Source organism: Scyliorhinus torazame, chromosome 25 (assembly GCF_047496885.1).
Source record: "Scyliorhinus torazame isolate Kashiwa2021f chromosome 25, sScyTor2.1, whole genome shotgun sequence".
Taxonomy (NCBI): Eukaryota; Metazoa; Chordata; class Chondrichthyes; order Carcharhiniformes; family Scyliorhinidae; genus Scyliorhinus; species Scyliorhinus torazame.
This window is the reverse complement of record NC_092731.1, coordinates 21,219,450-21,244,275: the sequence shown is the minus strand read 5'-3', so window position 1 is coordinate 21,244,275 and position 24,826 is coordinate 21,219,450. Positions and strand designations below refer to the sequence as shown.

The window sequence follows — 24,826 nt, the reverse complement described above, 5'->3', positions numbered from 1 at the left end:
CCCACTCCCCCCACCCGCCCATCTTCCTCCCCCCACCCGCCCATCTTCCTCCCCCCACCCGCCCATCTTCCTCCCCCCACCCGCCCATCTTCCTCCCCCCACCCGCCCATCTTCCTCCCCCCACCCGCCCATCTTCCTCCCCCCACCCGCCCATCTTCCTCCCCCCACCCGCCCATCTTCCCCCCCCGACCGCCCATCTTCCCCCCCCGACCGCCCATCTTCCCCCCCCACCGCCCATCTTCCCCCCCACCCGCCGCCCATCTTCCCCCCCCGCCCCGCCCATCTTCCCCCCCCGCCCGCCCATCTTCCCCCCCCGCCCGCCCATCTTCCCCCCCCGCCCGCCCATCTTCCCCCCCCCGCCCGCCCATCTTCCCCCCCGCCCGCCCATCTTCCCCCCCGCCCGCCCATCTTCCCCCCGCCCGCCCATCTTCCCCCCCCGCCCGCCCGCCCATCTTCCCCCCCCGCCCGCCCGCCCATCTTCCCCCCCCGCCCGCCCGCCCATCTTCCCCCCCGCCCGCCCATCTTCCCCCCCCGCCCGCCCATCTTCCCCCCCCCCGCCCGCCCATCTTCCCCCCCCGCCCGCTCATCTTCCCGCCCCGCCCGCTCATCTTCCCGCCCTCCACCGCCCCCACCCGCCCATCTTCACCCCCCCCACCCGCCCATCTTCACCCCCCCCCCCACCCGCCATCTTAACCCCCCCCACCCGCCCACCTTCCCCCCCCCCTGTCAATCTCCCCCTCCCCTATCCCCCATTTCCCCCCTCTCCTAACCCCCCATTTCCCCCCTCCCCTAACCCCCCCATTTCCCCCCTCCCCTACCTCCGATCACCCCCCCCCCCCCCAACTACCCCTTTTCCCACTCCCCCCACCCCCTCCTTTCCCCCGCCCTGGCCTGACCCTCTCTCCCATCACTTGAAGCTGAAATGATCTGATTCTTGTTGCAGGTGGCTCTGTGGAACTGGCTGAATTGTGATGATGAAGCGAGCAAACAGCTGCTGAAGGCAGTGACTGGAGCTCGAGTGGCTCACTCACTTTACCAGCACCTAACGGGGCAGGATCTTATTGACATGTACAAGGTAATGAGAGTGGCAATCACCCCAAGAGTGTTTGATGGGGACAGTGTAGAGGGAGCTTTGCTCTGTATCTAACCCCGTGCTGTACCTGTCCTGGGAGTGTTTGACGGGGACAGTGTAGAGGGAGCTTTACTCTGTATCTAACCCCGTGCTGTACCTGTCCTGGGAGTGTTTGATGGGGACAGCGTTGAGGGAGCTTTACTCTGTATCTAACCCCGTGCTGTACCTATCCTGGGCGTGTTTGATGGGGACAGTGTCGAGAGAGCTTTATTCTGTATCTAACCCGTGCTGTACCTGTCCTGGGAGTGTTTGATGGGGACAGTGTAGAGGGTGCTTTACTTTGTATCTAACCCTGTGCTATAATTGTCCTGGGAATATTTGATGGGGACAGTGTAGAGGGAGCTTTACTCTGTATCTAACCCCGTGCTGTACCTGTCCTGCGAGTGTTTGATGGGGCAGTGTAGAGGGAGCTTTACTCTGTATCTAATTCCGTGCTGTACCTGTCCTGGGAGTGTTTGATGGGGACAGTGTCGAGGGGGCTTTACTCTGCATCTAACCCCGTGCTGTACCTGTCCTGGGAGTGTTTGATGGGGTCAGTGTAGAGGGAGCTTTACTCTGTATCTAACCCCGTGCTGTACCTGTCCTGGGAGTGTTTGATGGGGACAGTGTAGAGGGTGCTTTACTTTGTATCTAACCCTGTGCTATAATTGACCTGGGAATATTTGATGGGGACAGTGTAGAGGGAGCTTTACTCTGTATCTAACCCCATGCTGTACCTGTCCTGGGAGTGTTTGATGGGGACAGTGTAGAGGGAGCTTTACTCTGTATCTAACCCCGTGCTGTGCCTGTCCTGGGAGTGTTTGATGGGGACAGTGTCGAGGGAGCTTTACTCTGTATCTAACCCCGTGCTGTGCCTGTCCTGGGAGTGTTTGATGGGGACAGTGTAGAGGGAGCATTACTCTGTATCTAACCCCATGCTGTACCTGCCCCCTGTTTGATGGGGGCAGTGTAGGGAGAACCCCTGAAGGAAGTTTCAAGTTGAAGGGAGTGGACTGATGTGACGTCATTCACTGTTGTGGTGAGTATAGAGAGCATCAGGATATTTTTGGAAACGTCTGAAACTACAAAAGGTTGATCGTCCAAGGGACTTGGGCGTTCTCCTACAAGGAACATGAAGTTAGCATGTAGGTGCAACAAGAAATTAGGAAGGACATCTTGTCTATTAATGCAAGGGTGTTGGAGCAGAAGAATAAAGGTCTAATTATACGGGGCTTTGGTGGGACCACATTCGGAACATTGTGCCCAGTTTTGGTCTCCATATTTAAGGCACAATAAATGTGTCTTGGAGGTGGTTCAATTAATGTTCACTTGGTTGGCCCCTGGGTGAGAGGATTGTCCTACGATGAGAGGCTGGGTAAATGGTGTCTATATTCTCTGGCGTTGAGAAGAATGAGCTGTGATCTCATTGAAGCAGAGGATTCTGGAGGGATTTGACGGGGAAGATACTGATGGGCTCTTTCCACTGGTTTGGGAATCCTAGAACGCAGGTACAGCCTCGGGGTTAGGGGGGGGCGATCATTTGAGATCGAGATGAAGAGAAACCTCTTCACTCAGTTGTGAATCTTTGAAATTCTCCACCGCACAGGGACCGCTGAATTTATTTAAGGCCTTCTGCAGGAAATTAGAGGGTTGGTCATACAGTTAACGGCAATAGATAACATCACAGGGCCTGAATGGATGTCAGGAGTGAGAGTTTGACCCTCAACGCCGATTGGGGGTCACCTCAGACTGAGTTCAAGCCCAACCCTGTGTTGCAATGGGAAAGGGAGTTCTCGGAGCTGCTCGTGATCAGCATGGGATTTTGATCTTGTGGGGAATGAAGGGATGTGGGGAGTTGGCGGGAAGGCGGGTTAAAGATCAGCCATGATCGTATTGAATGGTGCAGCAGGCCCGAGGGGCTGAATGGTCTAATCCTGCTCCTATTTTGTGTTGTGATGTTTGCCTCTTCCCTGCCCTGTGGGTCCTAAGAGTGGCAGATAGTGGCAAGTTGGAGAGTTGGCGACTATCTCCCTCCACTGCTTTCCGGGTGCTTTTAAGTCGAGAGGATGTTTCGAAGAAACCCGCCGTCCCTTTGCTGTGATTAACCACTTGCTGGCTTTCGCCCTCAGAGACAGTGTATCCTTGGCATCGTGGAGTTTGTGAAGGAGCACCCCCGGGCCTCCCCATCTCAGCTGAACAAGGAGCTGGAGAAGCAAATTCTGCTGTTTGCAGCCAGAGTCCATGCCCTGCAGTAACGTAACGGCTGGCGATTACGGGGAGGTTCCTGACTGCCTCGAAACGGGATCGTTCTCGAACTGAGCTGCCCCCAGTTGGCGCTTGTTTGTTAAACTCTATCATAAGCCTTGTTGCTCTTCACTCTGTCCTCTGTAACATTCCCTGTTTGCTGCTGATCCTGTGACCAAGTCGTGCTGTGGCCCGAAGGTTTGAAGATGTGGCTTTGTTGCTGGGGGTGTCCCAATAAAAAGGGGATTTTGACTGTATGTGTCTCAGGTTGGGTCCTGCAGCGATTATAATAAAACCCTTTTACATCTTGTTCTAAATAAAATGAAATCTCTGTGAACAAACCCGGCCCTGAATGTGTCACTTTATTGTTTCGAAATCCTCCCTCATCCGGTTTGTTTTACGTGAACATCTGGAGCAAGAATCAAATCCAAACTGCTCAGCACATCACACTGAGGGTTGGGGTAGAGCGTAAACGCCTGATTACGACGGAGGGGCCGAATGGCCTGGCGCACATTTGATGCAATTCACCTGCCGCCCTGGAGGAGGCGCTGTGGACGGAGGCCCGGCCGGGAGGGGGCGCTGTGGGCGGAGGCCGGGTGCTGCAGGCTGGGCGCGCTGTGGGCGGAGGCCGGGCTGGAGGAGGTGCTGTGGACGGAGGCCCGGCCGGGCGGGAGGGGGCGCTGTGGGTGGAGGCCGGGTGCTGCAGGCTGGGCGGGAGGGCGCGCTGTGGGCGGAGGCCGGCGCTATGGGCAGAGGCCGGGCGGGAGGGGGCGCTGTAGGCGGAGACCGGCCGGGCGGGGAGGCTGCGCTGGGGTCAGAGACCGGGCGGGAGGGGGCGCGATGGGCGGAGGCCGGACGGGAGGGGGGCGCTGTGGGCGGAGGCCGGGCGCTCCGCGGGAGGACGCGCTGTGGGCGGAGGCCAAGCGGGACGGGGCGCTGTTGGCGGAGGCCGGGCGCTCAGCGCTGCGCGGGAGGGGGGCGCTGTAGGCGGAGGCCGGGAGCTCCCCGCTGGGCGGTAGGCGGCGCTGTTGGCGGAGGGCGGGTGCTCAGCGCTGCGCGGGAGGGGGCGCTGTAGGCGGAGGCCGGGAGCTCCCCACTGGGCGGTAGGCGGCGCTGTTGGCGGAGGCCGGGCGCTCAGCGCTGGGCGGTAGGGGGCGCTGTAGGCGGAGGTCGGGCGGGAGGGGGCGCTGTGGGCGGAGGCCGGGCGGGAGGGGGCGCTGTGGGCGGAGGCCGGGCGGGAGGGGGCGCTGTGGGCGGAGGCCGGGCGGGAGGGGGGCGCTGTGGGCGGAGGCCGCAGTTTGGCGGCTCCGGGAAGATGGCGGCGGAGGGCGGCGGGAAGGAGCTGAACGAGATCAAGTCCCAGTTCCGGACCCGGGAGGGAGCCTATCAGCTACTCAGTCTGTCCGAGTACAGCCGCCCCAACCGAGTGCCGCTCAGCGCCGCCCAGGGCACCAACCCGGTCCGGGTGTCGCTGGTCAACGTCCGCGAGCCCAGCGCCGGCGGGCAGCGCATCTGCTTCAATGTGGGCCGCGAGCTCTACCTCTACCTGTACCGGGGGGCCGCGCAAGGTGAGGCCGGGGTCAAGGGGTAGAGGGGCGGGGTCAGGGGGTAGAGGGGCGGGGTCAGGGGGTAGAGGGGCGGGGTCAGGGGGTAGAGGGGCGGGGTCAGGGGGTAGAGGGGCGGGGGTCAGGCAGTAGGGAACCAGGGTCAAGAGGTTAGTACGCTTAATGGGGTCACAGGTTGAATTCAGGTTCATGTTGGGGGTCAGGAGTTGAAGTCAGAGAGTCAAGTTCAGAAGGCTGAAGGTCAAAGGTTTGGTTCAGGTGCAGAGAGTTCAAAGGTTGGGTTCAGGTAGCAGGTGGTGAGGGGTTGCTGGGTCTCGGGGCAGGGCAGATGGTTGAGCTCCAGGGCAAAGAAATTAGTGGAATCTGAAAATCAATCTGACCAGTTAGATACTGAGTACTAAATAATAAATACTCTGTGTCTAACCCCGTGCTGTACCTGTCCTGGGAGTGTTTGATGGGGACAGCGTGGAGGGAGCTTTACTCTGTGTCTAACCCCGTGCTGTACCTGTCCTGGGAGTGTTTGATGGGGACAGTGTAGAGGGAGCTTTACTCTGTGTCTAACCCCGTGCTGTACCTGTCCTGGGAGAGTTTGATGGGGACAGTGTAGTGGGAGCTTTACTCTGTATCTAACCCTGTGCTGTACCTGTTCTGCTGGGAGTGTTTAATGGGGACAGTGTAGAGGGCATACATAAATACACAATGTAAATACACGGGCACAGGCAGCGGGTGAAGCCTACGGAGTGTAGTACTACTGAGTAGAGAAGAGATCAGTTACTTCATAAGAGAGTCATTTAGGAGTCTGGTAACAGCGGGGAAGAAGCTGATTTTGAATCTGTTCGTGCGTGTTCTCAGACTTTTGTATCTCCTGCCCGATGGAAGAAATTGGAAGAGAGAATAACTCGGGTGGGAGGGATTTTGATGATGCTGCCCGCTTTCCCAGGCAGCGAGAGGTGGAGACAGTCAATGGATGGGAGGCGGGTCCACGTGATGGACTGGGCTGTGTTCACGATTCTCTGTAGTTTCTTACAATCCTGGGCCAAGCAGTTGCCATACCAGGCTGTGATGCAGCCAGATAGGATGCTTTCTATGGTGCATCTATAAAAATTGGTAAGTGTCAATGTGGACATGCCGAATTTCCTTCGTTTCCTGAGGAAGTATAGGCAGTGTTGTGGTTTCTTGACCAGCTCTTTAGTTTTGCTGACATTGAGGGAGAGATTGTTGTCGCTACACCACGCCACTAGGTTCTCCATCTCCCTCCTGTATTCTGACTCATCGTTGTTCGAGATCCGACCCCCTGTGGTCATGTCATCAGTAAACTTGTAGATGGAGTTGGAGCCGAATTTTGCCACACAGGTGTGTGTAGAGGGAGTATAGTAGGGGGCTAAGCACACAGTCTTGTGGGGCCCTGATTTTGAGGACTATCATGTTTATCCTTACTGATTGTGGTCTATGTGTCAGGAATTTGAGGAGCCAGTTGCAGAGGGAGGCACCAAGTCCAATGTTTTGGAATTTGGATATGACCTTGGCTGGGATTATGGTGTTGAAGGCGTAGCTGTACTCAATGAATAGGAGTCTGATGCAGGAGTCCTTTTTGTTGAGATGCTCCAGGGATGAGTTTGGACCAGGGAGCTGATATCTGCTGTGGACCTGTTGTGATGGTAAGCGAATTGCCGCGGAACAAGTATGGAGTTTTTTTCAAATTTAAAATGCCCAAATCATTTTTTTTCCAATTAAGGGGCAATTTAGCGCGGCCAATCCACCAACCATGCACATCCTTGGGTTGTGGGGATGAGACCCAAGCAGACACGGGGAGAATGTGCAAACTCCACATGGACAGTGACCCAGGGCCAGGATCGAACTCAGGTCTTTGGCACCGTGAGGCAGCAGTGCTAACCACTGAGCCACCGTGCGGCCCCTCGGAGTATGGAGTTGATGTGTCTCATGACCAACCTGTTGAATCGTTTCATAATGACCAATGTCAAGGTCACCAGACGTGAGTCGTTGAGGCACGTTGCCCAGTATTTGATGAGGACAGTGTAGAGAGAGAATACTCTGTACCTAACCCTGTGCTGTACCTGTCCTGGGAGTGTTTGATGGGGGACAGTGTAGAGGGAGCTTCACTCTGTATCTAACCCCGTGCTGTGCCTGTCCTGGGAGTGTTTGATGGGGTCAGTGTAGAGGGAGCCTTACTCTGTATCTAACCCCGTGCTGTACCTGTCCTGGGAGTGTTTAATGGGGACAGTGTTGAGGAAGCTTTACTCTGTATCTAACCCCGTGCTGTACCTGTCCTGGTAGTGTTTGATGGGGACAGTGTAGAGGGAGCATTACTCTGTATCTAACCCCGTGCTGTACCTGTCCTGGGAGTGTTTGAGGGGGTCAGTGTAGAGGGAGCTTTACTCTGTATCTAACCCCGTGCTGTACCTGTCCTGGTAGTGTTTGATGGGGACAGTGTAGAGGGAGCATTACTCTGTATCTAACCCCGTGCTGTACCTGTCCTGGGAGTGTTTGATGGGGACAGTGTAGAGGGAGCCTTACTCTGTATCTAACCCCGTGCTGTACCTGTCCTGGGAGTGTTTAATGGGGACAGTGTTGAGGAAGCTTTACTCTGTATCTAACCCCGTGCTGTACCTGTCCTGGGAGTGTTTGATGGGGTCAGTGTAGAGGGAGCTTTACTCTGTATCTAACCCCGTCCTGTACCTGTCCTGGGAGTGTTTGATGGAAACAGTGTAGAGGGAGCTTTACTCTGTATCTAACCCTGTGCTGTACCTGTTCTGCTGGGAGTGTTTAATGGGGACAGTGAAGAGGGAGCTTGCACTGTATCGAACCCTGTGCTGTGCCTGTACTGGGAATGTTTAATGGGGACAGTGCAGAGGAAGTTTTACTCAGTATCTGACCCCGTGCTGTAGCTGTCCTGGAAGTGTTTGATGGGGACAGTGCAGAGGGAGCTTTACTCTGTATCTAACCCCGTGCTGTACCTGTCCTGGAAGTGTTTAATGGGGACAATGTAGAGGGAGCTTTACTCTGTATCTAAACCTGTGCTGTACCTGTCCTGGGAGTGTTTGATGGGGGTCAGTGTAGAGGGAGCTTTACTCTGTATCTAACCCCGTGCTGTACCTGTCCTGCGAGTGTTTAATGGGGACAGTGTTGAGGAAGCTTTACTCTGTATCTAACCCCGTGCTGTACCTGTCCTGGGAGTGTTTGATGGGGTCAGTGTAGAGGGAGCTTTACTCTGTATCTAACCCCGTGCTGTACCTGTCCTGGGAGTGTTTGATGGGGACAGTGTAGAAGGATCTCATCTCTGTATCTAACCCCGTGCTGTACCTGTCCTGGGAGTGTTTGATGGAAACAGTGTAGAGGGAGCTTTACTCTGTATCTAACCCTGTGCTGTACCTGTTCTGCTGGGAGTGTTTAATGGGGACAGTGTAGAGGGAGCTTTCACTGTATCTAACCCTGTGCTATGCCTGTACTGGGAATGTTTAATGGGGACAGTGTAGATGAAGTTTTACTCAGTATCTGACCCCGTGCTGTAGCTGTCCTGGAAGTGTTTGATGGGGACAATGTAGAGATGGCTTTACTCTGTATCTAAACCTGTGCTGTACCTGTCCTGGGAGTGTTTGATGGGGTCAGTGTAGAGGGAGCTTTACTCTGTATCTAACCCCGTGCTGTACCTGTCCTGGGAGTGTTTAATGGGGACAGTGTTGAGGATGCTTTACTCTGTATCTAACCCCGTGCTGTGCCTGTCCTGGGAGTGTTTGATGGGGTCAGTGTAGAGGGAGCTTTACTCTGTATCTAACCCCGTGCTGTACCTGTCCTGGGAGTGTTTGATGGGGACAGTGTAGAGAGATCTCTACTCTGTATCTAACCCCGTGCTGTACCTGTCCTGGGAGTGTTTGATGGAAACAGTGTAGAGGGAGCTTTACTCTGTATCTAACCCTGTGCTGTACCTGTTCTGCTGGGAGTGTTTAATGGGGACAGTGTAGAGGGAGCTTTCACTGTATCTAACCCTGTGCTGTGCCTGTACTGGGAATGTTTAATGGGGACAGTGTAGATGAAGTTTTACTCAGTATCTGACCCCGTGCTGTAGCTGTCCTGGAAGTGTTTGATGGGGACAATGTAGAGGGAGCTTTACTCTGTATCTAAACCTGTGCTGTACCTGTCCTGGGAGTGTTTGATGGGGACAGTGTAGAGGGAGCTTTACTCTGTATCTAACCCCGTGCTGTACCTGTCCTGGGAGTGTTTGATGGGGACAGTGTAGAGGGAGCTTTACTCTGTATCTAACCCCGTGCTGTACCTGTCCTGGGAGTGTTTGATGGAAACCGTGTAGAGGGAGCTTTACTCTGTATCTAAACCTGTGCTGTACCTGTCCTGGGAGTGTTTGATGGGGACAGTGTAGAGGGAGCTTTACTCTGTATCTAACCCCGTGCTGTACCTGTCCTGTGAGTGTTTGATGGGGACAGTGTAGAGGGAGCTTTACTCTGTATCTAACCCCGTGCTGTACCTGTCCTGGGAGTGTTTGATGGAAACCGTGTAGAGGGAGCTTTACTCTGTATCTAACCCCGTGCTGTTCCTGTTCTGCTGGGAGTGTTTAATGGGGACAGCGAAGAGGGAGCTTTCACTGTATCGAACCTTGTGCTGTGCCTGTACTGGGAATGTTTAATGGGGACAGTGTAGACGAAGTTTTACTCAGTATCTGACCCCGTGCTGTGGCTGTCCTGGGAGTGTTTGATAGGGACAGTGTAGAGGGAGCTTTACTCTGTATCTGACCCCGTGCTGTAGCTGCCCTGGAAGTGTTTGATGGGGACAATGTAGAAGGAGCTTTACTCTGTCTCTAAACCTGTGCTGTACCTGTCCTGGGAGTGTTTGATGGGGTCAGTGTAGAGGGAGCTTTACTCCATATCTAACCCCGTGCTGTACCTGTCCTGGGAATGTTTGATGGGGACAGTGTAGAAGGATCTCTACTCTGTATCTAACCCCGTGCTGTACCTGTCCTGGGAGTGTTTGATGGAAACAGTGTAGAGGGAGCTTTACTCTGTATCTAACCCTGTGCTGTACCTGTTCTGCTGGGAGTGTTTAATGGGGACAGTGTAGAGGGAGCTTTACTCTGTATCTAACCCCGTGCTGTACCTGTCCTGGGAGTGTTTGATGGGGACAGTGTAGAGGGAGCTTTACTCTGTATCTAACCCCGTGCTGTACCTGTCCTGGGAGTGTTTGATGGGGACGGTGTGGAGGGAGCTTTACTCTCTACCTAACCCCGTGCAGTACCTGTACCGGGACCGTTTGATGGGGCCAGTGTAGAGGTGGCTGGCTGGAGTGAATAAAATAATTCTTCACGAGCGGGAGGGTAGTAGTTTCTGGAACATTACGGACAGAAATCGGAACTGTCTCCACTCTTCGCATAGTGAATCCTTCAGATCATCTTGAGTACTTGGTAAATCAGGGAATGTGAATTGGTTGAGGTTCAAGTTGATCGTATTGGTCCTACTCCCCCTGTTAACTTGTGTGTCTGTGTTACTGGTTTGGTATTGGGCCTAACTAAGCAATGCCAGCCCTTGCTCCAGTATCATACGGTAATGAGCCGAGGTCTGAATGGCCTACTTCTGTTGCTATGTCCCTGACATGTTGTGCCAGGATTTTAGAAGGCAAACAAATGTGTCGGGTTTTTCACGCCCACGCCGTCTTGTTTGCAGTCACAGTTTAGTCACCCTGGTGGGATTTGGGCCATTGGCCTGACAGGAGTTATAAAATGTTGGTGGTTTTCCTGCTTGGGGTGCTGACACCCCCGAGTTTGACTAACAATTGCACCTTTTGTACTCCTTAGGCGGCAGATTTGAGTAAGCCCATCGACAAGCGTATCTACAAAGGGACACAGCCCACCTGCCATGATTTTAACCAGTTCACCGCCACGCCCGACAGTGTCTCGCTCGTGATCGGCTTCTCGGCCGGACAAGTCCAGTATCTGGATCCAATCAAGAAAGAGACCAGCAAGCTGTTCAATGAAGAGGTAACTGTTCGCCCCCAAGTACGCATCGCACCTTTGAGGCTTGGCTGTGGTTTCAACAGTCCCTTTCTAACCAGAGGGGCAGGGGTTCCCATTGGCCCCTCTGAGAATGGCCCTAGTCTGCTACCCCTTGCTCTCGAGGTGTAGCTTAAGAGTTCATCCATCACCCCGGTCGAAAGCCCCCTCCATTTTATACCCTCGCTTTCAAACCTCCCCGTGGCCTTACACCATCTCAATCACTCTCTAACACACTCCCAAGGGTTCTGCCCTCCTTACACTCTGACCTCCTGTGCAACCCCTATTTGAATCCCTCTGCCATTGGTACTCTGCCGCAGTCCTAAGCTCTGGAATTAATTTCCTGAATCTCTCATTCCTCTGAGCCGTTCCTGGAAGCCCATCCCTTTGAGCGGGCTTTCGGACATCTTCCCCAGCATGCCGTTAGGTGCCTCGGTGTGACATTGTGTGGCTGACGCTCCTGTGAAGGTGCCTTATGGTGCTTTGCTGTGTTAAAGGCGCCACCTCAGTGCAAGCGGCTTTTGACCTTCAGGGTACCCCAGTCTGCCACTGGCAAGCGCACTGGTTCAATTCACCTTTGGGTAAACGTGCCGGGGGCTGGACTATTCGCCTCCCGTCATCTTTTCCCTGGGGATGAACGGGACAGGGAAGTACTGGGAGATGGTCAGTGCTCTTTCATGGAATGTGGGCTGTGTTGACGTTGAATTTGTGCCGCAATAGAAGACGGACTTCAAATTGGTAACTAAGCACAGCCGTCCCGAGTTGGGGATGGGTGAGGGAATTATTGCACGCGTATATAAAGCAGTTCACTCTGGGTGCCTGGGAGGAACCGGGAGAGTCTGTGACTGTGCATTGCTGTCTTGGAAATCAACCTGTTTTAAGGTGCAGGGTAGCTTCAGATTCATTCATCCTCAGCATACAATTATTGGAATTAACTAACGTCCCTGGCTAGGCCAACATTCATTGCCCATTCCGAATTGCCTTTTAAAACAACTTGCTTCCCACTGAATGCACCCAACAGAATAATTGGCACTCAGGATCCCAGACGGTTACCTGGGTCAGCTGTTCCCGCATCACAAACCTAACTTTTATTTTTTCAATCTTGGAGGGGCGCAGCATGTACTCAGACTCTCCACACCTACCGCCTCGACCTGGGTTCGATCCCAGCGCCGGGTCACTGTCTGTCTGGAGTTTGCACATTCTCCCCATGTCTGTATGGGTCTCACCCCCTGTGCAGGCTAGGTGGATTGGGCACGCCAAATTGCCACTTAATTGGGGGGGGGGGGGGGGGGGAATGAATTGGGGTACTTTAAATTTTTTAAAAATAAGTTTCTCTGCAGAGGTTTAAAGGTCTTTTGTTCCTCTTTGCTGTGCAGAGATTTATCGACAAGACCAAGGTGACCTGCTTGAAGTGGATGCCAGAGTCCGAGAGCCTCTTCCTTGTCGCCCACACCAGTGGCAACCTCTACCTCTACAATGTGGAGCACCCATGTGGCACCACCGCACCCCACTACCAGCCGCTGAAACAGGGGCCTGGCTTCGCCGTGTACACCTGCAAAAGCAAGTCGAGCCGCAATCCGCTACTCAAATGGTCGGTTGGCGAGGGCGCCCTCCACGAGTTCGCCTTCGCCCCTGATGGCAAACACGTGGCATGTGCCAGTCAAGACGGCAGCCTGAGGGTCTTCCACTTCGACTCGATGGAGCTGTACGGTGCCATGAAGAGCTACTTTGGGGGCCTGCTGTGCGTGTGCTGGAGCCCGGACGGCAGGTATATTGTGACTGGGGGCGAGGACGACCTGGTGACGGTCTGGTCCTTCTGGGACTGCCGGGTCATCGCTCGGGGCCACGGCCACAAGTCCTGGGTCAGCGTGGTGGCCTTTGACCCTTACACGAGCAGCGTCGACGACGGGGAGCAGCCAGAGTTCAGCGGCAGCGACGAGGACTTTCAGGAGCATGCCCCGTTTGGCCGCAATCGGACCAACAGCACTTTATCCAGACTCTCCAAGCACAACTCGACGGACGGCCGGGCAACAAACGTGACTTACCGGTTTGGCTCCGTGGGGCAGGACACCCAGTTCTGCCTGTGGGATTTGACGGAAGACATTCTGTTCCCCCATCAGCCCCTCTCACGAGCTCGGACGCACACAAATGTGGTGAACACAGCTGTCCCCGGCTCCCTGAGCTGTGGAAGCCACTCTGGTGGCCTGGCGCTGGAAGCCAACCTGGCCAACTCCATCCCGCACTCGCTGTCCCGGTCAAACAGTCTTCCACACCCGGCCGTTACGAACGCCAACAGCAAGGCCCACGCGACGGACGGGGGCGGCTCCTTCAGCATCAGCAAGTTTGCGACACTGACACTCCACGAGCGCAAAGATAAAAGTGCAGAGAAGGACCACAAACGGAACCACAGCATCGGGCACGTCATCAGCAAGAGCAACGACAAGCTCAACCTGGTCATGAGAAACAAACTAGATTCAGCAAAGACTTTGGGGACCACTTTGTGTCCTCGCATGGACGAGGTGCCCTTGCTGGAGCCTCTGGTCTGTAAAAAGATTGCACACGAGAGACTAACGGTGTTGATATTCTTGGAGGACTGCATAGTCACTGCTTGCCAAGAAGGCTTCATTTGCACATGGGCAAGGCCAGGTAAAGTGGTGAGTATGGGAGGGATGGAGCGGGGCCAGAGTCAGTCTCTCTGTGACCTCCTGCAGCCTCCCAACCCTCCAGAGATCTCTGTGCTCCCCAACTCCTGGCCTCCTGTACACCCCCCGGTTTTAAGCGCTCCGCCATTGGCAGCCGTGACTTCAGCCTTGACCCTAAAGTCTGGAATCCCTTCCCTAACCCCGTCTGCCTCTTTACCTCTCATTCCTTCGAAGACTGCTTTTCAAACCCCACCCCTTCGGCCAACCCACCTAAGTATCTCCTCATGAAGCTCGGTGTTTGGTGAAATGCCTTGGGACATTATAGAAATGAAGTTGTTAGTCGGTTGGAAATGAACCGCTGCAAAGTCTTGTTGGCGAAGAGCTGGAGAACATTTTAAATGTACTGGACACCTGCAGAACAAATACCAAATGTTCTTGACCTCTTTGTACCTGCACAATGCTGATTCCTCCGCCCTCCAACAGGTTTTCTGCATCCCGGCCTTTCTAAGCCCTCGCAACCCCCCCCCCCCCCCCCCCACCCCCATTTTCTTTGCTCCTCTGTTGCTAGCCATTCCTTTTTTTTTAAATACGTTTTATTTAAAAAAAATTCCCAAACAACAATTTTTCCCCTCTTACAAGGCAAACGCAACAATAACAATACAGAAATTTTTAACAATACACAAGTAACAAAACCCCTTTATCTTTGACCTAAACTAAACCCCCCCCTCCCCCCCCCCCCCCCCTCCCCCCCCCTGGGTTGCTGCTGCTGGTCATCTGTCTTCCCTCTAACGTTCCCCTAGGTAGTCGAGAAATGGCTGCCACCGCCTGGTGAACCCTTGAGCTGATCCTCTCAGGGCAAACTTTTATCTGCTCCAGTTTAATGAACCCCGCCATATCATTTACCCAGGCCTCCAGTCCGGGGGGTTTCGCCTCCTTCCACATGAGTAGGATCCTGCGCCGGGCTACTAGGGACGCAAAGGCCACAACGTCGGCCTCTTTCGCCTCCTGCACTCCCGGCTCTTCCGCAACTCCAAATAGAGCTAGCCCCCAGCCTGGTTTGACCCGGGCCTTCACCACCCGCGAAATCACTCCCGTCACTCCCTTCCAATACCCTTCCAGTGCCGGGCACGCCCAAAACATATGTGCGTGGTTTGCCGGGCTCCCGCCACACCTCCCACATTTGTCCTCCACTCCAAAGAACCTGCTCAATCTTGCTCCCGTTATGTGTGCTCTATGTAGCACCTTAAATTGAATCAGGCTAAGCCTGGTGCATGAGGAAGAGGAATTTACCCTGCTTAGGGCATCAGCCCACATACCCTCCTCTATCTCCTCCCCTAGTTCTTCTTCCCACTTTCCTTTTAGTTCGCCCACCGACTCCTCCCCCTCTTCCCTCATCTCTCGGTAAATCTCTGACACCTTGCCCTCTCCGACCCACACCCCTGAAAGCACCCTGTCCTGTATCCCCTGTGTCGGGAGCAACGGAAATTCCCTCACCTGTTGTCTAGTAAACACCCTCACCTGCATATATCTCAGTTGCTAGCCATTCCTTCAGCAACCTCTGCCCCAAACTCCGGAGTTCACTCTTCAACCTCTCCGTGTCCATCCTTTTTAAAACCATTAAAAGCCACCTCCGTGACCAAGACTTTGAACCCCTGTCCATTTATCTATTCTGTCAGGTGATCCTCCTGTGAAGTACCCAGGGGCATTTTGCTCCACATGAGGTGCCACCCAAGTGTTGCTGTGCATCTCTTAAGAACTACAGCAATAGCTCTGCAGAGTGATGAGGGAAACCCCCCCCACAGGTAGTGGGATTTTGAACTTCCAACAACTTGTATTTTCATAGCACCTTTAACATAATAAATGAGCATCATGTGGCGCAATTTGACATCCAACCACTTGAGGTGATGTGAGGGCAGGTGGCTGAAAGCTTGGTTTCAAGCGCAGGTTTCAAGGAGCATCCCGGAGGAAGGAGGAGAGGTTTTGGGAGGGGTTTTCCAGAGCGTAAGGCCCAGGCGGCTGTTGGCATGGCTGATTAAAATCGGGGACGCCCAAGAAACCCCAACTGGCTGAGCGGAGGCAGGTGGGGCTGGCGGAGATTACAGAAGCGGGGAGAGGCGGAGCCATACAGGGGATTGGAATGCAAGACTGAGGATTTTAAAATCGAGGCATTTCTTGAACCGGAGCCAAGCACCGGCGAATATTTATGGATCTTGGCCACTGTGAGGAAGGGGGAGAGGGTAGATGAGGTTATTTTGCCAGTCTTTATTTGTACTGTTAACTCATGGCTGTGCTGTGTGTCACATTAAATCGATTGTACCCTATTCCTTGCTGCGTGCTTGCTCAGCGATGCTGTTCTTTGCGACTTTCCCCTCCTCCTCCAGAGGCATTCACCTTTTCTGGATATAGTTCTATGATTCCAGTCTGAGGAACAGCCTCTTGAGCCTTCAGGAAGATATGCGCCTAACTCCATATGCCTACCGTTCCCCGATATTCCTTAATATCATTGGTTAGCAGGGCGGCGCAGTGGTTAGCACTGCTGCCTCACGGTGCCGAGATCCCAGGTTCGATCGCGGTTCTGGGTCACTGTCTGTGTGGGTCCTCCCCGTGTTTGCGTGGGTTTCGCCCCCACAACCCAAAAATATGCAGCGTAGGTGAATTGGCCACGCTAAGTTGACCCTTAATTGGAAAAAATAATTGGGTACTCTAAATTTATAAAAAAATATATCGTTGGTTTCCGAAAACTCGTACCAATCTTATTTAAACTTTGCATCAATTACAGTGGTTAGCACTGCTGCCTCACAGCACCAGGGACCCAGGTTCGATTCTGGGCTTGGGTGACTGTCAGTGTGGAGTTTGCACATTCTCCCCGTGTCTGCGTGGGTTTCCTCCCACAGTCCAAAGATGTGCAGGTTAGGTGGATTGGCCGTGCTAAATTGCGTCTTAGTGAAGATGTGCAGGTTAGGTGGATTGGCCGTGCTAAATTGCGCCTTAGTGTCCAAAACAAATGTGCAGGTTAAATGGGGTTGTGGGGATAAAGTGGGGGAGTGGGCCTAGATAGGGTGCTCTTTTAGAATGTCAGTGCGAGGGCGGCATGTTACGCAATGGTTAGCACTGGGACTGGGGCGCTGAGGACCCGGTTTCGAATCCCGGCCCGTGTGGAGTTTGCACATTCTCCCCATGTCTGCGTGGGTTTCACCCCCACAACCCAAAAGACGTGCAGGGTAGGTAGATTGGCCACACTAAATTGTCCCTTAATTGGAGAAAAATAATTGGGTACTCTAAATTTATTTTAAAAAAAAGAATGTGCGGACATGATTGGATTGGATTTGTTTATTGTCACGTGTACCGAGGTACAGTGAAAAGTATTTTTCTGCGAGCAGCTCAACAGATCATTAAGTACATGAGAAGAAAAGGGAATAAAAGAAAATACATAATAGAGCAACATAACATATACAATGTAACTACATAAGCACCGGCATCGGATGAAGCATACAGGGTGTAGTGTTAATGAGGTCAGTCCATAAGAGGGTCATTTAGGAGTCTGGTGACAGCGGGGAAGAAGCTGTTTTTGAGTCTGTTCGTGCGTGTTCTCAGACTTCTGTATCTCCTGCCCGATGGAAGAAGTTGGAAGAGTGAGTAAGCCGGGTGGGAGGGATCTTTGATTATGCTGCCCGCTTTTCCCAGGCAGCGGGAGGTGTAGATGGAGTCAATGGATGGGAGGCAGGTTTGTGTGATGGACTGGGCGGTGTTCACGACTCTCTGAAGTTTCTTGCGGTCCTGGGCCGAGCAGTTGCCGCAGAATGGCCGCCTTCTCCGCTCGGAGTTCTATGGCTCTAATTGCTTTTGCGCAGGTTGTTTTTTGCAGTAACTGATAGTTTCATGGTCTCCATTACTGAGACTTGTTTTCTGTTCTCAAGGGCAATTAGGGATAGCAATAAATACTCTCAGGGCAGCACGTGGTGCAGCGGTTAGCACTGCTGCCTCACGCCGCTGAGGACCCAGGTTCGATTCCTGCCTCGGGTCACTGTCTGTGTGGAGTTTCCACTTTCTCCCCGTGTCTGCGTGGGTCTCACCCCCCACAACCCAAAAAGATGTGCAGGGTAGGTGGATTGAACACGCTCAATTGCCTCTTAATTGGAATTTGTTTTTTAAAAAAGCAATAAATCCTCGCCTGGCCAACGAAGAGACATCACGTGAATACATTTTTTCAAAATTCCAGTCACCCTTGACTCCCCAACTTGGGGAGTAGTATATCTCGTCTACTTGACCAGTTCGTCTTGATAGCTTGAAAATTTTTATCAAATCATTTCTTCTTCTTACAAATTCTGGGGAATACCATCCTCGTTCATGTAATCTCTCTTCATGATTTAACCTTTCGAATCCAGGTATTATTCTCGCAAATCTAGGCGGCACTCCCTCCAAAGCCATTATATTCTTTCACAATACTCCATGTATCTTCCCTCTAGTACTTCAGCTGTGGTCATTTTTCTAAGGGCCATGGCAGGGTTTGAACCTGTGTCTCCAAAGCAGGAGCCTGGGTCTCTGGATTACTAGTTTGGTGATATTACCGCTATAGAATCTTCTGTTCGGCGGCGTGAGGCAGCAGTGCTAACCACTGCGCCACCGTGCTGCCCTAAGAGTATTTATTGCTAGCCCGAATTGCCCTCGAGAACAGGAGACGGTTTAGCACAGGGCTAAATAGCTGGCTTTTAAAGCAGGCCAGCAGCACGGTTTAATTCCCGTACCAGCCTCCCCGAACAGGCGCCGGAATGTGGCGACGAGGGGCTTTTCACAGTAACTTCATTTGAAGCCTGCTTGTGACAATAAGCGATTTTCATTTCATTTCATTTCAGAATCCCTACAGTACAGAAGGAGGCCATTTGGCCCATCGAGTCTGCACCAACACTACCAAGAACACCCCACCTAGGCCCAATCCCTGTAACCCCAACTATCCTGCAGATTCCTGGACACTAAGGGGCAATTTAGCATGGCCAATCCACTGAATCTGCACATCTTTGGACTGTGGGAGGAAACCGGAGCACCCGGAGGAAACCCACGCAGACACTGGAAGAACGTGCAAACTCCACACAGACAGTGAATTGAACCTGGTCCCTGGTGCTGGGAGGCATCAGTGCTAACCACTGAGCTGCCCCGCGTCTCCCCTTCAATGCAATTGAGTGGTGGAATAGATTTGAGCGACGGAACCAACTTAACTTTCCTTTTGTGATTCCTTGCATTAATAGTCCCTGAGGGGTTTCGGTGATTATCGAATCATACGACACAGGTCATTTGGCTCATTGTGTCTGTGCTGGATCCTTCTTTTTTTTAAATTTAGAGGACCCAATTCTTTTTTGTTTTCCAATTAAGGGGCAATTTAACGTGGCCAATCCACCGACCCTGCACATCTTTTATGGGTTGCGGGGGTGAGACCCACAGACACAGGGAGAATGTGCAAACTCCACAGTCAGTGACCCGTGGCTGGGATTGAACCCGGGTCCTCGGTGCAGTGAGGCAGCTGTGCTAACCATTGCGCCACCGTGCCACCCCGGATCGCTGACAGAGCTTTCCTTTGGGCAGCACGGTAGCACAAGTGGATAGCACTGTGGCTTCACAGCGCAGGGTCCCAGGTTCGATTCCCCGCTGGGTGATCGTCTGTGCGGAGTCTGCACGTTCTCCCCGTGTCTACGTGGGTTTCGTCCCACAGTCCAAAGACGTGGGAGGTTAGGTGGATTGGCCATGATAAATTGTCCTTAGTGACTAAAAAGGTTAGGAGGGGTTATGTGGATAGATTTCATAGATTTTACAGTGCAGAAGGAGGCCATTCGGCCCATCGAGTCTGCACCGGCTCTTGGAAAGAGCAACCTACCCAAGGTCCACACCTCCACCCTATCCCCGCAACCCCACCCAACACTATGGGCAATTTTGGACACCTAAGAGCAATTTAGCATGGCCAATCCACCTAACCTGCACATCTTTGGACTAATATAGGGGTGATTCATTTCCCCCATCACCCCCAACACAAGTTGCCTTTCTTCTGGCACCTGTCCCATGCAAGCACAGGAGGCGCAACACCCTCCCACTGATCAAGATCCCAAACACTGCACCTGGTGAAACAACGATATACATGTACTTCATCCAAGTCAACATTATGCATTTGCTTCTCTGCACCAAGGGAAACTGGGTGTAGCGAGTACTTGAACAATCCTGCTGTCTGCGGGTACAACTAAACTTATTATCCCATTCTTATCCATGGCCACCTCCTTGCTTCCAATGAAGGTCACAAAAGCTCAAGAAACAGCTCCATATCTCTATATGTGGGCATCCCGCTCCTATGAAGAGCAGCTTCAGACTTTAAGTAGAGCTCCCTCTCTGGCTAGAGGTGTGGAATGGTGTACCAGCATTGATATTGGTGTGCAGGAGAGCAAAGCAGGTCAATGCCTGGGTCGGGAACCATTGAAATAGTGCTTTGGCAGGGTGAGCACTCTTGGTGTCGGCCTGCTTTTCCCACCTGCCCCCCACCAAGATCCTGGACTACTACAATCTGCTCTGCTGTTTTATACTACTCTGCCACGTATCTCTCTCTCCATGCCTTTTAACTATTCCCAATTTTTTGATTTCTTTCATTATGTCTCCCACTACCCCATGTTTAAACCACTTCAGGCATATAGCTGTGACCCATTTTGCATATAAACCTTGTGTGGGTCAGTGTTCGGGCCCCATTATGTCTCCTTAAATGCTAGTCCTCTGCGAAAGAGTGAAAGGTTGAAAAACAAAAGTGGTTTGTTTTGTACACAGATTCATCCTGTGATAATTAAATGGGCGTTGTGGTACTTATTTCACACATTTCAGATTAGCACATGAAAGTGCCTACACACCAGCTAAGAAATTATTTCCAAAAATAGCAACCAGCTGAGGTAATGAAAGAATTGTTGTTTAATATAACCTCCTTTCACGTGGATATTTAAATAGGACTTTCAAACTGTTGTTCTCAAACGACATTGTATAAATAGAGCAACATGTTCCCCTTTTGTGTCAGACAGAAAATTTACCAAAAAAAATTTAATCCAATGACAAAGCAGCCAGAGTTGCTTAAAAGTTTTGATTATTCCGGTTTTTAATATTTAAGTACCCTCCAGCTCTTCGTGTACCCTTAACACTGTCTGTACCAGCTCATAGGTAACTTCTCCTGCCGAGGTGATTGGTTTGCCCAGTGGAAGGAACTGGTATCTTTCATAGATTCTGTAAGTTTGGAGTACTTAGTGGAAGACAGAATGTGGACTTTCAGTGCACACCAGGCAGAGCAAGGAAGTGAGGGCTTAAGTGGGTCGGTGCAGACTCGATGGGCCAAATGGCCTCCTGTACTGTATGTTCTAGCTATCCAATTCATCCGACTCCCCTGCTCTTTCCCAATTACACCCTGGCTGGGGTGTTACGGCTGTGGCCCCTTTGTTAACCAGTATGTCGTGATAACCTGTTGCATATTTTCTATTCACAGGGTCTGCTGTCGGCACAGAATCAAGCAAATTCGCCCAGTGGGACCGTGGTGTAGCTGGCGTCTGAGGCAAAACATACTTTCTGCGGCCTGGGCACTGCCAGTACACTGGCACTCGCCCGTCGATTGTCGGAGCTGCTGGTGCACTGACGCTCCCAGTTCTGGGACAAGGAATCCCGAAACTGCCACACATCACTGGTGGAAGAAAATAAACTTCTTTATTTATTAATAGTTTGAAACTAAATCCCTCGGTGGAGCCCGAACCTCAAATCACTTCTAATTTATGTAACTCTACAGTCTAAATGTAACCCAGCGAGCAATGCGGGGAGCTTTATCAGTGTCTTACTACAGATAGATTATTATATATTGTGTACATAGACAAAGAAACTAATTAAGGGCAGAGAAATCAGTGTAATTCTCATCACAGTATCAGGTACGAGCAAAGAGCAATATAAATCCCACAAGCGTCAGAGGTAGCATTTGGTCAAAAACCAGGCCCAATTTTTGGAATTGTTCATCTCCAAACTGGAAGAGGAATTTGAGGCCTTGGCGGAACAATGTCTGCTGCTGTTTGCAGAGTGGGCAAGTGGAGGGTTGCCATTGTTTTAATTTTTAATTTGCACTTAATTGAATTGTTCTACCGAAAACTGAGCTACGGTGCACTACATTTGGTGGTATTAGCTCTGGCCATAAATATTGTCTATGCTGTGATTTGCAAATGATAACAAATGACTGGTTTCCCCTTTATTAAAATATTTAAAATATGTTTCTAACACGGTGGGGGTTGCTTTTCTTGACTTGTTCTACCCTGGCCAGGGTGAGTGGGGGAGCAAGGTGTGAATGTCCGCAAGCTGTGGGAGGCCGGTGTGCCCTGGAGACAGCGCCAAGATGAGGGGGACATCGTGACTCTTCGAGATTCTCTACTCCAGAGGGTGGTGGATGCTCCTTGGGCAAGGCTGAGATCGCATGATTTTCTTGGCTGGAGGACTCGAGAGATGGGGCACTGATGGCCTGTACTGCGCTGTATCGTTCTATGTTCTATATGTTCTATGATGTGGGAAGAGGAGTTTGAGGCAGAAAATTAGCCACAATCTTATTAAATGACAGGAGGTTTCAGGGGCCAAATCTTAATGCCTTAATTATATCTTAATGCCTCCATTTTAAATGCCTGTTGACCTTATTTATCTGACCCTCTTAGTAAGCCTGCAGGGGGAGCCTCCAGCTGCATTTTGCTGACCGTACTAATCCATGGGCAATTTCTATTCAGCCATCTGTCAATTGGTATCCCTGGAAAATGGCTGGAAGGTGACACCTCCCCACATTTTAAGTGGGATTAAAATGTTCCCATTGGTTTGAGGCAAACATTTCCTGAACTGCCTGTTGATCCCAGCAGATCCAAATCACGTGTAAACAGACTCCAGACCCATGAAGCTGGACATTCACTCCTAATTCGTGTCCCTCTGCCAACTGGGCAACATGCCCATTGTAGCGTGCATGGATTTGGCCCCATGACACCCACTTGTGGTTTGAATTTGTACCTGCGCCTACACAGATTCGGCTCTGCAGTGGTTTGTTGCTCAGTTTGCAGTCGTTACCAATACTGCAATGCTCTTTGACCTTTGGGCCTTAAGTGGAAGGATTACAGGTTATCCCCCTGCAGACATCAATTTTGGCCACGTCAGTCGAGTTCCTAGCTGTAAGGACGAACAGCAAAAAATGTTCCTGTCGTTTACTTACTCAAGAAGCTCACAGAATAGGCTTTGCTTGTGATGAGGGTAGGAGGCGGGATGAGGCTGAGGGAGAGTCTGCGAGGAGGCAGACAGAACAGTGAGGGGCTAAGAAGACGAGGACTTAAAGGAGTGTCTTAACAATGAGGCGGGACTGAAGGGAGACGGGCTGAGAAGAGGGAGGGGCTGAGAGGGCATGGGGAGAGGAGGGAATCCAGGTTTCCAGAGCCAATACCATTACACCACTGCCTCCCCCAGATAGAAGTCTCTGTGACTCAGGGAAATGTCTGAAAAATACATTTTGAATTTGTGATGGTGATGCCAGACAAATGGTGATCTCTGTGGAATTAGTTACACGCTTTAATTATTCCACAATTAAATCAAGTGTTTAATCAGATCTGGAGAGATAAAATTAACTAAATAATTGCTAACCATGGGGATGAGTACTGTGGCGGTGGCATGGATCACCAGAATGCTAACCATGGCATCTTGGGAGAGGAAATAACCAAAAAGAACAATAAACCCAAATTTTAAAACCTGGTCGAAGGAACAAACAATCTAACTTAAAAATGTAAGCATGGATTTCAAAACGGAGCCAACCTTCTTGCATTCTCTGAACATGTAAAAGAACAGTAAGAAGTCTTACATCACCAGGTTAAAGTCCGACAGGTTTGTTTCAAATCGCTAGCTTTCGGAGCACTGCTCCGTCCTCAGGTGAATGAAGAGGTAGGTTTCAGAAACATATATATATATATATATATAGACAAAGTCAAAGATGCAAGACAATGCTTTGAATGCGAGCATTTGCAGATAATTAAGTCTTTATAGATCCAGAGATAGGGGTAACCCAGGTTAAAGAGGTGTGGGTAAAAGAAAACATAGCTAATGGCGGGTGCAATTTAGTTTGATTTTCTAAAGGGCCTTTGATTAGGTAGCCTACTGCCAAAGGTCAGAACATGTGGAAACGAGACAGGGAGCAGAATGGATAGCACGTTGGCTACACTCCAGAGAATGGAGGAGTTGATGCTCTGTCCTCAGAGGGGCAAAAACATGTGAAGTGGTTTTCCACCAGCATCACACCGTTGTTCAATATTTACGTGAATGGTTTGGAATTGAAAATAAGATAAATTTGCCAACCAAGTTGGCGGACTTCGTGAATGCAGTGAAACAAAATAAATTCACACAACGGGTTTGTAATTGGCAACCGGAGGGCAACACGGTGGCGTAGTAGTTACCACTGCTGCCTCACGACACGAAGGGCCATGGTTCGATCCCGGCTCTGGGTCACTGTCCGTGCAGAGTTTGCACATTCTCCCCGTGTTTGCGTGGGTTTCGCCCCCACAACCCAAAGATTTGCAGGGTAGCTGGATTGGCCACGCTAAGTTGCCCCTTAATTGGATAAAATGAATGGAGTACTCCAAATTTATTTTTTAAAAAGTAATTGGCAACCGGACCGCAAAATCACTGTGTGCTGAGGTCCACTTTGGTATGAAGGATACAATGCCACCTGGAGGAAAATGAAGCCTGTATTTTCGCAAGAGTCCATTTGCAAATTGATCTATGTAGAAAACAGAAACTTACTGTGCTGGCCATTTTGAAATGCTCTTTCAGATGTTTTATGAATGAAGTATATTGTTGCAATGAAGAAATATTAAAAACGACAGGTAAGGCCAGATTTCAGAAATCCCGTTCCCCGGCACCCCTGATTGCTGCTGGAGTGCATTAAGGTTGCAGGTAGCGAGAGTACACCTGCACGTCTGGTCTCGAAGGCCGCATTATGCGGACAGGCATCTCCTAGCTCTCTGCACTTCTCACGATGTCAAGCTAGCTTCTCCGTGACTTGTGGTTTACGGTCCCTTGGAGGAGTCGTGAGCTGTAGTCTGGATTTGGAAAGTTCTTGCAAATTAAGTTCAAGAGGTCTTATCCATGATCCCCCCCCCCACCCCACCATTCCAACTCAGTTTGAATTTATGGCCCCTGTGGACCCCATTACAACTTCTGAACCTTCCATGCCCATTCACTCAGTGTACAC

The 24,826-nt window shown here is 51.6% G+C and overlaps 1 protein-coding gene and 1 long non-coding RNA gene across 2 annotated transcripts; both read left to right on the top strand.

The window, feature by feature from the left end:
- Positions 1 to 938: 938 nt before the first annotated feature.
- Positions 939 to 3,696, top strand: LOC140402395 (uncharacterized). Its single transcript, XR_011938132.1, has 2 exons — positions 939 to 1,075; positions 3,241 to 3,696. It is a non-coding gene; the product is annotated as an uncharacterized lncRNA (long non-coding RNA).
- A 965-nt stretch (positions 3,697 to 4,661) lies between these two features.
- LOC140402394 (WD repeat-containing protein 20-like) lies at positions 4,662 to 21,840 on the top strand. The gene is made up of 5 exons (XM_072490146.1): positions 4,662 to 4,913; positions 5,179 to 5,187; positions 10,739 to 10,921; positions 12,310 to 13,587; positions 21,071 to 21,840. Exons 1-5 carry the CDS (start codon positions 4,671 to 4,673, stop codon positions 21,122 to 21,124), a joined length of 1,767 nt encoding a protein of 588 aa, XP_072346247.1. The 5' UTR covers positions 4,662 to 4,670; the 3' UTR covers positions 21,125 to 21,840.
- The last annotated feature ends 2,986 nt before the right edge of the window (positions 21,841 to 24,826 follow it).